The following is a 13,984-nucleotide window of genomic DNA, read 5'->3' on the forward strand; positions in this document are numbered from 1 at the left end:
CTAAAAAAAATTTTTTTTTTTTATTAACAAGAAATGGACTAAAAATAATTCGATACTTACTGGTTATAAACACGTAGAGTAGCTGGAATAGCAGAAATGAAACCAACTAAACGTCTAGTTTTAGTCACCCGTACCCCACAATGCCATTCTTTGCACCATCCAGGAGATTGCAATGCCCTAAAATTAAAAAAATATATTCCATTAAAGATTTATCGTTAAAATCAATTAAACATTTTATAAATCGATATTTTAATTACCATTTTAAAAAATTTGGAGGATAATCAAATCTAAACATAGCATCATCATCTTCCACATAATTTTCGGATAATAAAGTATACAATTCACATAGAACTAATGGATCATCAAGATTTAATGTATCCCATTGAAAATCTGCTGGTAATGAGTAAGGTTCTGCCCTGATAGATGTTTTGTCGGATTCGATAGGTTCATTTTTAATTATTTTTTCATCTATAAAAATTTTATATAATATAATTTTATCAAAATATTTTCAAGATATTTTTTTTTTTTTTATCATCGATGAAAAAAAGAATAAGTATATTGCACTATTTACCCATTTTTGGTACTGGCTGTGTACTCCAAAACTGATAAGGTTTTTGCATAGCCTCTTCTTGAGTTTTGGCTGGTTTTTGTTGTATATTAAAAACTTCCATTGCCATTTGTATATCTTTTATTGAAATATTACACGTGCTATGCATTTCATGTTCGTCTCTGTGGCCAACGTGGTTGTGATTTTCACCAGTGGCATGCGCCATCTTGTTCTTCTTTTTGCGATGTCTCTTTTTTGAACTAAATAACAAGTATTTTCATTTTGTTATCTCATATATTGATAATGATAAAAGGAAAGGATTTAAAACATAAAATATAAGCATAGAATTAGGAAGGCAAAAACAAAGGAAGGGATGTTGATAAAAATTTAAATAAACATTATACATTTTTGAAAGAATTCTTAAGTAATAAAAATTAATGATTAATGGTTACACATAAAATTATTCTTTGCGATATTAAACGTCAAAAGTATTACATATATGTACGTTCTTGCATTAGTAGGTTACTCTGACTCATAAACATAATTCTAAAACGTCAATCTAAGTTAAGGTCGGTACAATAGTATAATGCAAGGATCTTTCTATTATTTTGAATTAATAATAAAATACAGTTCATGTCACACACATGGACACAAACACAATTATATAACGGATGACAAGAAATAACTTTAAATTGTGCCTACGGTATTGCCGGTCATCCATAACGTGCATTTAGAGCAAACCAAATCAAGAATTTATCAATCACATCAATAGAAATTACACGAGCAGCACTCTTCAAGAATCGCTTGAATGTTCGCTCACCTTGCAGATTTTCCATCTTTTTCGTGAATTTCATCCTTCTTAGCCTCTCGTTCCACAACTTGACTCTTTTCCTCCATTTTAATATAGATTTTGATAATGCGCATGTGCTGAATATAGTGGCTCCGCCTGGTAGAACTTAGATGGAGAACAAACAGGTCACATGACATACGCCATGTTCGTTTCTTCGAAAAGTCGAGTCCGCGTTCATCGGTTTAAATAAATTGAATTTTTTTAGTGAAACGTCGCAAAGTGTTAGAAAAAGTGTTCAAAATAGTTTTTACGTGATCCAAGAAGTGTATATCGTATAAAATTTTCGTTCGTTAACGTATATTATACGCGTTTTCGTGAAAAATATTCATCGAGTTTATGAATGCTGATCGCGCGTTAGTTCGAAAATAAATTTTTTCCGATTATTCATCATAATTTTCATTGAAATTGGAAAATATCGTATTATAAAAGTGTGATAACATTATCTTAGTGAGAATGAAGCAAAGAAAAGTTTCAGAGATCGTATTCAATCGATTTTCCATGAAATAGAAAACGTGGGAAAATTGGATGACGCGGGATCTTCAAACAGCGAAAAAAAGCAATATGGCGTTGGCAATTGCGCGGCAAATTTGGCAGAATAGATGCGGTTCATTGGTATCGTTCAATCTACATCTTCGTATAACGTGAGTGAAAAATCTTATAATTCTTTTAATAATATTATACATATTGCGTCAAATTACACATTAAACTGGTAATATTAATACTCTTTCAAAAATAAGTAAATAAAAAAATTTCTTGAGTTTTATATATATATATATGTCAAATTTTTATCATCGTATGAATTTGATATTAAACAAAGAAATAAGTTTGGAAAATGAAATATTAAAATAATAATATTAAAACGAAAATTACGGAAATTTGGATTAAAATTATTTTTCCTTTCAAAAAATAAATTCAAACTTTGAATGCGAAATACAATTAAATTTAAGGATCGTACAATAAGATTATTCCGTCGATTATGCCAGTCTGACAATTATAGTCTTCTTTATTTCATTACCAACAGTATTCTTACATCTTCATGCCGAAACAATGTATAATTTCTATATCATAATATATATTCATTTATTCATTTATTCATTTATATATTTATTTATTTATTTATATAATTGTTAATAATTGTAATAGCAGTAAATAGTCTGTAGTAGTAGGCGAGTTTGTAGGTATGTAAACAGCTTTTAGGTACGCGTAATTCCAGTTTATCGATAATTCAAATCCCGCGTGCGTTCCGCTCGCGTAATTCATGATTTGCATATCTATTTGTCAAACTGCGCACGGGAGGGAACTCCTCCATTTGTCGGTGTGCCCCGATATTCCAACTTTTTTCCCTAAGAAACTCGATATATCCACGGAAACTGAATCGATTCTTCTAGTTTCCGTTTCACGATCGAAACTATAAAAATCGAACTATGAAAATTGATTTTTGAATGTATGTAATCACGCTCACGTGATCTCCATCACGTGTATAAATTCTATGAAACGGATTTCCTTCAAGACGAATAACCAAGAAATTCGTATCGTACAATTCGCGTGATAATAAATTGATAATTACGGTTTTTATCAACTTTGAAACGTATCATCGAGGAATAAGTCGTCAAATAAGATAGCCGGAAATAATGTCAGAAGTGCACAGAAGTAATTAACAACTTCTTTTCGCCTCGAATGCATAATTACGAATTTATTTGAACTTGCAACTGTTAATTAAAGAACTCGATTAATTAAGAACTTTGGCGTAAGCTGGATCAACATGTTTTTACTCGTTCGAAATAAGAAATAAGAAACTTTTAATCATAGGACTGGTTAAATATTCGACTGGGGTTCGATCGATTGCCAGATAAATGAAGTCTAACGGAGTACCGTCGAGCGTGAACACAAAAACGGTGGGAAAGGAATGATAGAAACGATTTGTTACTTTATTTGTCGAATGAAACGCATGGTCGTGAATTGTACGGGGAATTCACAGCTTCACTGAGCAAGTGCCTTGAGGACAACGATCGATCGTTGTTCCACCAGGTACTGAAATTCAGAATGAATCAGCAGGGAACAGCGAACGTTTCATTTCTCTTTCGCCCCTCTCTCTCTCTCTCTCTCTCTCTCTCTCTTTCCCTCTTTTTTCCATCCCTCCTCGAGAGGAGTCGAAATGAAATTCCGCGTGTCGAACCAGGGCCTTTAAAACGCGAAAACAATACGGACTTTTCCACTTTTATGTATCGGTATTCACTGTTCGATCGAAAATGAAAATGCCCGTGTGTGTTAAAATTAGTTGCATGGAAGGTATTTGATTTTCTTCGTTTCTCCGTTTGGCACTGCAACTCCGTACAAAGTATATTATAACACGATGGAAGTTCATCGATCATATCGTTTAATCCATAAACTCGAACTTACATCTTAATTTCTTCCGCGCGCGCGCGCGCGTGTGTGTGTATACATATACATATATATATATATATATTGTATATCTTTCGTTCCATTTTTTATTCATTTATTTATTTATTATTTTTTCTTTTTTTTTCTTTTTCTTTTTCGTTTTCTAACAAGGCATAGCAACTACGCTACTACGAGAAGAGAACAATTCCTTTTTCCATCACTGTTGAGAGTCTTTGAATCGGCCCTCGGTTATATACTATACATACTATTCAGACAGCGCAGGATTTATCGTGGAAGGATCCTGAGCGACGAACCCTCCTCCCCTTCGTTTTCGGGAGTCGGGTTCGGATCGGTTAACGAAGGAAATAGAAGATGAACGGATTCCTAATTTCGCTATCTTAACGATACTCGATCGATCGTGTCGATAATAATATACACGTTTTTCCCCGCAATTTGTTCCGCGTTCGTCGATAGGGATGGCGATGGAAACCGATAGGTTTTCAAAGATTTTTCCAAAGCTTCGCGGTATAGTATAGTATAGATATGATTGGCGAATAATAATACGAGATACGAGAGAACGCAGAGATGATAATGAGAAAAAAAAAAAAGAGAAAAAAGAAAGGATATGCGATCAGTCGAGAAGATGAGAGAGAGAGCGAGAGAGAGAGCGATAGAAGGATATAGGATCGGTTGTTTCGTTCGATAAGAAACGAGATCTCTCCTAGATGACGTCTCGCGAAACTCGTGCCACCAGGAGAAGGATCATCATCCCCGAGCTGGCTGCGCGTGTCTTCTTCCAATTAGAATTCTTCCGCTCCCTCAGCAATGATATGCATAGAAGAGTGAGGCCAGGAGCCAGAGCGCGCCACCGCCACCCCCGTAGAACCGGTTGCCCTCGACCCCGTTTCTACCGGGTCGTTTGCGTTTCGACTTCGATTTGGCGCGCCGTTTGCGCGAGAAAATGGCGTTGGTGGCGTTCGTGGGCGACTCGACGTTGCAGTAGCTCAGGTCGCAGCAACTCATGCAAATCTGGAACGAAATAACCGAATTTATTTCACCCGCTCGCCCGCCCTCTTTCTTTCTCTTCCCCTTCTCCTTTCTCTCTTGTTTTATCCTTTCTCTTTCCTTCTTCTCCCTCCCCCCCCTTCCCCCCATTTCCCCCCTCTTTCCCGTCCAGAAAGTTTCGATGCACGGGAACGGTGAAAGAGAAGGAGAAGCGAGAAGAGAAAGAAGGGCAGGCCAGGTACTCGGAAAAATTCGCTATTTCGCACCTGCTGCGTGTCCACAGGGATGCAACCGACGGAGGCAGGGCCGCATTCCGCGCTGCTCACACAGCTCTTGCTCACCTGAAAATCGAAAATCGCCGTTTTTTTTTTTTTTTTCGTTTTTTCGCGTTTTCCACGAATCATTGTACGGTTACGGGACGCAACGTGTGTGCACGCTCGTCGCGCGCTCGATCGTTCCGTATGCGCGCTCGTTCGTGCGTTCCTTCTCGATCGTTCTCGATCGAGCCTCTCTCTTTCTCTATTCTTCCTTTCCTTTCTTCTTCTTCTTTTTTTTTTTTTTTTTCGTTTCTCTCTAGCGATTGTTCGACCAGCGGTATCGATTCCCGGTCGTTAGAATTCACATCGCCCATTCCGTTCGTCCCCCCTACTCTGTTTAATTTCTAGATGTTCGATTTCGCGTGTACAGAATGTTCATCCCGGTTGATTGATACGGCTTTCCTTTCTTTCTCGAGGCTCTCCCGAAACTTAGAAAAAAGAATAAAAAAAATACAAAAAAAAAAATCTCCATCGAGATTTCCACTTAAGCTCGAAACGAACGAGAATCTATCCCGGTCGGTTGTTTGGAAAACGCTTCATACCGTGTCATCTGCGAATCTTCCCACCGGCGGGGAAGTAACGTATCCAAGCATTAATTAACCGATCAACCGAGCGGAACGGGATAGGTGGCGCGCAGAAGGGAGCCGCGAACCGGGATAGGCTCCTAATTGATTCCGATGTTCATAATTGAAAGAGTCGGTGGAAAGTGCTTAATCGGTGCTTAAGAGAGGAGGCCTGCATCATTACTCTTCCGCCGCGTTGCGAATCCGCCTCCTCGAGTTTATCCATTAACAAACCGAGGGAATCGATAACGCGTTTTGGGAGAGAAGCTGTTAAGCCGGGCCCGCGGCGGTAAAATTGATCTTTCGATGCTCGATTTTCATGCGACCAACGCTCGAGGATTTTAACGAAATCGTGGTTTCGAAAAAAAAAAAAAAAAAAAAGAAAAAAGAAAAAGGAAAAAAACGAGGTCGGTCGATTTCGATCGAGACAAAAATTTCCCCCATCTTCGAATCCTCCCCGAGTTTTCCTCCTTTCCTCGACAAGTTAAATTACAAATCAATTATGCAAACTCGTCCCCGTTCTTCGTCGAATCGAGGGAACGAGCGAGCGAGCGAGCGAAACGAGCTAGGGGAGAAGGGTCCAAGTTTTTCGCCCCCTCAGCCGCGAGACGGCCAAAACCAACTACCACGAAACTACCACGCGTTTCTCCGACGTTTCTTGGCAGCCGAGCTCTCCGAGAACCGGTTAATCGGCTCGCCTCGCTTCGGGTCGAGTGGCGCGGTTAGGGAGGGAAGAGAGAGATGAGAAAAAAGAAAATTTGCTTGCCAACACGCTGTTCCCCCGGCTGTCCAAAATGTGCAGCGATCTGCAAAAGTCTCGGCCGCCCGCCGGACACGGTGTGTCTATCGCCCATTCGTTGCACATCTGCGAACAAAAGGAAAGGGGGGGGAGGAAGAAAAAAATAGGAACGGTTTCGAGCGGTTTTGCGAAGCGTCTCCTCGTTATTGGCGAGCCGATCGATCGGAGGACCAAACTTTCGATAGTTTTCCAATCGCTGATTCGTTATCAGGGGGAGAGGAGGGGGAAGGAGAAAAGGAAAAAGTACGGCAAGGAGTTTGCCGATTCTCGCCGATCGAACATCTGGATAACGGATGGAAACGAAATTGAGAGGAGGGAAGGGGAGAAGGGAGGGGGTTGTTCCTTCGATCGAACGTTCGCCGCGAAAGTAAAGTCGTGTACGTTACGCGCGTGTTTATAAAGTTTCGCGTATTCGCGGACTATCGAAAATCGGGAAGAGGAATTGGAAAGGAGGGAATAAATTGTGGAGGATAGATACCGGCCGGGCGTCTCGCGCGGTGTTGGCCATCGACCCGGTTTCGAATCAACGATTTTCGATACAGATTTCCGTCGGCGGAACCCCTATTTAGAGATATGCTTAGAGGGTTGATCCTTGGCGGCGAAGCCTCCTCTTCTCCTTGTCTCTCCTCCGCTCGTCGATCCGATATCGGTAATTCCTTCGCGACATGGTCGACTTAAAGAGTGGAGATTGGACAAGAGGGGTGGGTGGAGGGAGTTTGAAAATAAAGTAAAAAGGATCGATAGCGGAACGGACGAGTTGAACGAAATTGCGGTTGGACCCGACACGATACAGGCATTACGAACTCTTAAGAGAGAGGGGAGGGCGTTTAACGGACTCGTCGATACCTGGTTATCGCTGACGTTGACGCAAGTGTAGCACGTTAGACCTGCAACAAGAGAGAAGGGGGGGGAGATGGGGTGAGTAATAGCGTTGCACCGGAGACGGTACCAGGCTTCGGAGGTTCGAGGTGCGGGACAAAGGGCGGAGAGACGCAACAATTAAACGCGCTTAGGCGTTCCTTCGATATAATTCCAAGCCTGGAAATACACTTAACGTCGTGGAAAATGGATTGTCCCCGTCCAATGGGACTTGTAACTTGTCCCCATGGTGGATCGAGCCGCGACAAAAGCGTCTGAACCTCGATTCAGTCGGGAGGAGAAGGTGGTGGTGTGTACGTTTGCAACCGTGCTGTTTCTCCAAGGGAGATCCTTCCCTTCCCCTCCCTTCAATGTCGTAATTAATACTTTTCGGTACCGATTTTTCGAGAGATTTTCGAATCCATTTCCCCTTCGTATCGGAACGGGGCCGAGCAAAGGAAAGATTCCTCGTCCCCGTCACGCTAATGGAATACAAACTTTTTCATTGGAACTTTGATCGGAACTGGCGGAGAAACGAGCAGGCAGACAAGTAAGTAAGCAAGCAAGCAAGCAAGTAAGTAGCAGCCGAGAAAAAGAAGGAAGCGTAAAGAAGAAGAAGAAGAAGGAAACGGCGAGCATACTCTCCTTCTTCTTTCTTTTTTCTCGAGCGACTCTCGAACAAGGTAAACTCTCGCTGCTGCTCGCTTTCGGAAACTGCGAATGGAGTTTTGGTTTAAGTAAGGTTGGCAGGAAAGCGGTTGGCGATATTTCAGAACAATGCGTTACAAGCGAGGAACGTGGGGAGATCGGTGTAGGAGGAGGGGAGGGGGGGAATGATTTGTGGGAAATTGGTAGAAGGTGGATGGAGGTAAAGTGGCCAGCGAGATCTGTTAAGCGGTAGAAAGGCAGGAAGGAGGATTAGCTCGATTGCAGGATTCGAGAGGGTTGGATAAGCTCGAGTTAGCCGAGCAAATCATAGATCTGTTTGCTCCCGGTACTCTCTCTCTCTCTCTCTCTCTCTCTCTCCGCCCTTTCTCCACTCCGACTTTTCTTCCACTCGTCCCTCTCTCTCTCTCTCTCTCCTTCCTTCCTGGCCAACGTCGCTTTTCGACACCGATACCCACGGTAGATGTCTTCCTCCTCCGCGGTTACTCCCTTCAGCCCGTCCTTCTGCTTCGCCTCCTCCTTTCCGTTTCCGTTTCCGGAGAGGACGTTTCTGCCGCAAGTTTCCGCAGCCAGGAGCAGCCCGACCATCACCCACGTGATCATTCCTCACATCTCTGCAATGACACAAGTGGGGCTGCGTGTTACGTAATTGGCCGCGAGGCAATCTCTTTCCGAGCGCGTGCCTCTTCTCCTATCGCCCTTCTCCCCCCGATCGTCAATTTTCAACCGACGTAAATTCGTCGTAAATACGGACAGGAGAGGGGAGGAGAAGAAAGACAGAAAGAAAGAAAAACGGACATCGTGCATCAAAGGATTTTATCGTTGAACCGTGCCCGATAAATTATCTCTTATCTCGCGCTTCGATACGCGGACTCTTATCGCGGCTCTCCATCGCGGGATCCCACGTGAAAACCTATACGGATGGTATGGATGACGATTAAAAAGAAAAAGAAAAAAAAAAAAGAAAAAAAATGAGCGTCCGTAATTACTGCGGAGATCGGGACACAAAGAGAAGATGGAGAAAAATAAAATAAAAGGAAACGCAACCTCTGGATAAGAGAAATCTGTTTGCCTAAACTCGGATAAATCGACGTGAGACCGTGGAAAAATTGTTCCCTCCGGAACGCCACGTTGTTTTAACCGAGATATCGGAATTTCAATTTACCCGCTCCCCCTCCTTCCTCCCCGGTTGATCGAAGGATTTATCGCCGTTATACGAATGAGAACGGGTGAGACACAACGGAGGAGGAGGAGGAGGAGGTGGAGGAAAACGTCTTTGGGAAGGTAGGGCGGAATTCAAATCCGGATCAGGAATTACGGGGAGGGGTTCGGCGAGCGAGAAAGGGATGCGTATAGTTTCGATCCTCGCGTACAACGCGAAGACCGCAAGGATCGGACTACTGCTGCGCTAAGCTGCGCTCCACTCTTGTCAGATCATGCATTTACACGTGTTCCGCTCTTCTTTGATTAACCGTGTCCCGACCGTATCTTCGATCGTTTCTCTACGCGTGGAAATTTCTCGCGTAAAAAAGAGAGAGAGAGAGAGAGAGAGAGAAAGTTGGAAATTGGATTCTGGGATTCGCGAAAATGTAAAAAAGGCGAATTCTCGAAGCTTCGAGTCTGTTCTTTGATACTGTTCTATTCGTTAAAATCGGTTCGAATTTACGAATTGAATCCGAAAACGGTGGAAGAGTCCGCGCACAATGCGTGGCAAATGCTTCGTTATCGGGAACGTGTATCTCGTTTCTAATTATTGGTTTCGAAAAATTGGCCGAATTTTCCGCTCTTGTTGGTGGAAAATTCGAGGCGGGGAAATTAGATCGATAACGAGGTGGATAAAGAACAGGGAAGATTTCGAGCGGAACGAAGGAATAATCCTATCGATCGAAATAGCACTAGATTTAGATTACGGGAGCATAGTGGCCGTATATAGCAACTCGGATTATCCCACTTAAATCAAACGAAATACGGATCGGCGAATGTAGCAGCAGCATTTGAAACAATCGCAATCCGGGTTCTTTGATACGAAACGTCAATCAGTAGGTTGATAAGGCCGATCCTTTCAATACGCTTCCGTTAACGATTGTCGGCCGTGCAAACTCCTCCCTCCCATTTGACCAAAGTGGCGTTGGACAGTTGGGATTATATCGAGCCGAACGTATAGTTAGAATTTCCAGGTGGATAGTCTGGTCGTAGATCACGGACCGAGTAACGCGATTATTTCGACCGTATCCTCTCGCTACGTCGACTAAGAAATTCACGACCTCTCGAATATCGCGCGGACCGTTTTATCGGTTGCTCCGATCTATCCAAACTTTAATCCCCCCTTCGAGACGAGGAACGCTCGTTTCTACGATTCCCACTCATATATTTCTTCTCCTCGCGTCGATCGTACGGGTCGATGAATTTTTTGAACGGCGCCCGTTGCGCCTTTGCGACTAGCCAAGAGACGTTTAATTGGAAAATCAAATGAACGTGGATAGGGAGAGGCGAGTTTAACCGTGTCGTCCACGAGAGAGGATCGATTCCGTCGCTTTAAATCCCAGCCGAACATGTCGTCCACGAGAATCGGTTGCGGGTAAACAGATCCACTCGACCGTTGGACACGTCAATCGATGGATATCCCCAGCTCCAAGCCAGCCGTGTGTATAGTTCTTCGGAGTGTAGATCAAGGTTCGATTCTACGGGTCGGTTGACCTATCACTGCCAGCTACCTCTCCACTTCCTCCCTCTCTCTGTCGCTCCTGGATAAGATTTCATCCACTCTCTCTCTCTCTCTCTCTCTATGCTCTCGCCCGAGGGAGGGACGGATGAATCGAAAGGGAGACGAATTCGTCGCAATACGGCCGAGAAATTGCGAACCGCGACGCACGGTAAACCTTAATCGAGGTAATTAAACGCGAGGTTCGATCCAAGTTCGTTAAAAGGGAAGTTGGCCGCCAGGGAACGGGACGTAAAACTTTTACGACGCGATGTCTCTCCCCGATAAAAACACCCGGATCTTACTTTCAATTATACCTTATTTCTTCTTTTATGATGGCTTGGATCAGAGAAACGCCAACTGCGCTTAACGGTTTTTCTTTTTTTTTTCTTTTTTTTTTTTTTTTTCAAGATAGCAGAAGCGCGATAGAAGAGAGCAGACGGAAATATCTTTTGACGAATCGCATCGCGTTTCTCGTTTCGTCGGGGCAATCGCTCGCTCCCGTTTCCGTTACGAATGGGACCGTTCGTTATACCGTTAAATAAATTCATCATGATCACGCGTGGCCCGGATTCAGATTTTCCATCCTCGCCTCCTCTTCGCCTCCTCCGTGTGATTTATTCTCCGTGTGATGATGCGCGGCCGAACGCGGCCGGAATTTTCGAGAGGCGACAATTTGAAAATGTTGAGCGCGGAGGTGGAGAAGTTAAAAATGACCGGGTCGGGCGGGGATGGATGAAATTTCATTTCGACGTAATCAATAGCGCTTACGGCGCGTTCGCCAAGAAGATCTTCGGCATTTTTTCCATCCGTAATAGAGGACGTCCTTTGTTCTTGCTGCCTCCCCTCCCCCCTCCCCCTCCTCTTGCTTCGGATCGCGGGGATTAAAAGAACTTTTTATTTTCCTACTTAGAAGGGAGAATAACTCGGCCGGGGAATTAGGTTGCTCTTTCTCTCCTCCCCCAGAGGGGGAGAGGGTTCCGGTTACCAGCCAGAATTCTATTCTAGAATTTCCATGGGCAAACATTGGCCGTGCCGGTTATTACCAACCTCTGAAGGTCATCGATCAAATCTCAATTTATAGGCTGTCACTCTTGTCAGAGCATGAAATTCAACTCGGATGGAATCGATGGATATCGTCGAGCCGGAGCGAAATTTTCCCCAATTTCCCATCCGATTGGACGTAAATATTGAAATTTCCATTCGATTCTTTCCCCCTCCCCGTAAGGATCGTGGTGACTTTTCTCTTTTTTCTTCCTCCTTCTTCGCGTTCTTCATATCGATTCGAATTCGACTGTCATCTGTCAACCATCTATCGAATCAAACGCTTTCGATCGATCTTTTTGTCCATCTGTCTCGACGCACAGTGGACACGATCGGCGCGTGGTCAGACTTGTGCTTTCGCAATCCGCGCCTTTGACTGCTTTTCCATGCTTTTCGCTCCTCTCCTTTTTTCACATTCGATCGAAAGGGAAAGCGAACGAACAAAATTTAACAAAGATGGCGATACTCGATCAATCGTACAGAGTGGTACGTATACATACTATTTTTTGTATCCAGTAGTAAACCAGGCGCCGTTCAATAGAATGGAAAATATTCGACAACGAGAAAACCAGCGTCATAGAAAAATTGATTTCGTAGTATTAGAGTGCAGCCTTCTGCTCTACTCTTTTGTGCCTATATCTTCGAAACGATAGGAAAGCAACGGCCTAGCAAAGCTTGCGCAAACTCGGGGAGTGGGGCAAATTCGCGCGCGGGATGCTTCATTGCCTCCCAATAGCCGGAGTAACTCAATTCTAAAATGCTTCTACCGGCTTGTTCTCGTGTTCACTGGAACATCCCTTTATTTGCCTGGCTACGTGTTATTTTTATAACAAAATAGCGACATCACCTTCGAATCGATCGGGTGAAATTTTCTTATTAAAGAATCGCGACGAGTTAACCGTGATCGAAACGAGAATATCACACGTCGTAATATTCTTCTTTTTTCCATTTTAACCCACCCGATTACGCATCTTTACACTTTTTGCCGGATCGTTGTTGAAGTTGACAAGAAACGGGAACTAAGTTGGTTACGAAAGTTGGTCGATCGATGTCGAATCGCCAAAAAATCTGAGCTCGTACACACGCGCGCGTGTTATATATACATACATACATACATAAATTGTACAAACAGTGGGAGAAATTGTTAATCGACGATACGCGTATATCGTAGTTTTAGTTTGTCTTCCGGCAACACTGGATAAAGATAAAACTCCCCGGCTGTGCAAATTTTCGGATCGAGCGCGATGGTTGGAGAGAGGATTGTTTACTTAATTATCGTTTAATTACACGTCATCAAAGTTTCATCTTCATATCCGCACGCAATTAAGGGAAACGTTTTCTTTTTCCCTCCCTCTCTCTCTCTCTCTCTCTCTCTCTCTCTCTCCATTCCCTTTCCATCCAACGGAGGGAGGATAATTCGCACAATTAATTCTCTTCCCCGTTCCCCCGTATTTTAATAACGGTATAATTATTCCTGAGGGCGGAACAGGCCGAATCTATTATAAGGGGTTCCTCGATCGTCCTTTTCGTAATTCGCGTAACGCGGCCAAGTTTTCTCCAAGAGATCGGCAAGAGATGTCGTTAAGAGATAACGGGGAATTTATCTCCGCCCGGGAAAAACTTTCATTTCCTGGCCTCGGGGAAACCTGGTCGGGACCCGGTTTCGCGACACCCTTTAATAAATAACGGTATCGACACCTCATCGAGTTCTTTCTCCCTCCCCTCCTCGTTTCGATGGGTCGGCAACTTTAAAGGAGTTCAAGTTCGAAGTTGGACCCGATACATACATCCCCGAACTTTGGGAAGAAAAGTTTTTTAAAGATTTGTTGGTTTCGCGTTCGACGTCGCGTCCCAACCAGGCCAGGTTCTGCCAACCCATCCGTTTAAACCGTCTGCCGGAGAGTCGGCGGTTTCGGGATCTCTCGAATTCCGCGCCGCTTAATCCCCTTCCTCCTCCATGCACCACCTCCTCTCCAATTTCTCAGCGCGATCTCAAAGTAAAATTAATCCCTCGGCTGGCTAACTCGATGAAATTCGATACGAAGATTTCGAAATGGGAGCGCAACGTTGATTCTAAACGAGACGAGGCTTTCCCTTAAAGCCACCACTTTCGTGCGCGCTTCATCGCGTCGCATCACGGCTTTGTAACCGGCTTTTCATCATCTCCCGAATTTTATGCGCGCCAAAGCGGCGCGCGTGTGCGCCACTTAATCGCTCGGCAAAAAGTGGCGGAGCGAACACAGGGACCGTTT

The 13,984-nt window shown here is 43.7% G+C and overlaps 3 protein-coding genes across 3 annotated transcripts in view; 1 reads left to right on the plus strand and 2 right to left on the minus strand.

The window, feature by feature from the left end:
- The window catches only part of Nmt (N-myristoyl transferase), a 44,474-nt gene that overhangs the window by 1,657 nt on the left and 28,833 nt on the right, over positions 1–13,984 (minus strand). Inside the window, exons 2-5 of the mRNA XM_003694939.4 lie at positions 1,368–1,502; positions 572–807; positions 258–468; positions 61–177 (exon numbers count right to left, since the gene is read on the minus strand). Coding sequence (XP_003694987.4) covers positions 61–177; positions 258–468; positions 572–807; positions 1,368–1,502 — 699 coding nt within the window. The remainder of the gene's footprint in view (positions 1–60; positions 178–257; positions 469–571; positions 808–1,367; positions 1,503–13,984) is intronic.
- The window catches only part of LOC100864844 (zinc finger protein castor homolog 1), a 201,577-nt gene continuing 189,128 nt past the window's right edge, over positions 1,536–13,984 (plus strand). The window contains exon 1 of the mRNA XM_086909288.1: positions 1,536–2,038. The gene's annotated coding sequence lies outside the window, so the exon portion shown is untranslated. The remainder of the gene's footprint in view (positions 2,039–13,984) is intronic.
- LOC105735879 (uncharacterized) overlaps positions 2,372–13,984 on the minus strand; it is a 40,283-nt gene continuing 28,670 nt past the window's right edge. Inside the window, exons 2-6 of the mRNA XM_086909297.1 lie at positions 8,446–8,601; positions 7,310–7,350; positions 6,431–6,529; positions 5,051–5,125; positions 2,372–4,808 (exon numbers count right to left, since the gene is read on the minus strand). Coding sequence (XP_086765423.1) covers positions 4,599–4,808; positions 5,051–5,125; positions 6,431–6,529; positions 7,310–7,350; positions 8,446–8,590 — 570 coding nt within the window. The 5' untranslated portion in view covers positions 8,591–8,601 and the 3' untranslated portion in view covers positions 2,372–4,598. The remainder of the gene's footprint in view (positions 4,809–5,050; positions 5,126–6,430; positions 6,530–7,309; positions 7,351–8,445; positions 8,602–13,984) is intronic.

The sequence above is a fragment of the Apis florea genome, unplaced genomic scaffold (assembly GCF_048593485.1).
Source record: "Apis florea isolate Af1SG1 unplaced genomic scaffold, ASM4859348v1 contig_3081_pilon, whole genome shotgun sequence".
Classification (NCBI taxonomy): domain Eukaryota; kingdom Metazoa; phylum Arthropoda; class Insecta; order Hymenoptera; family Apidae; genus Apis; species Apis florea.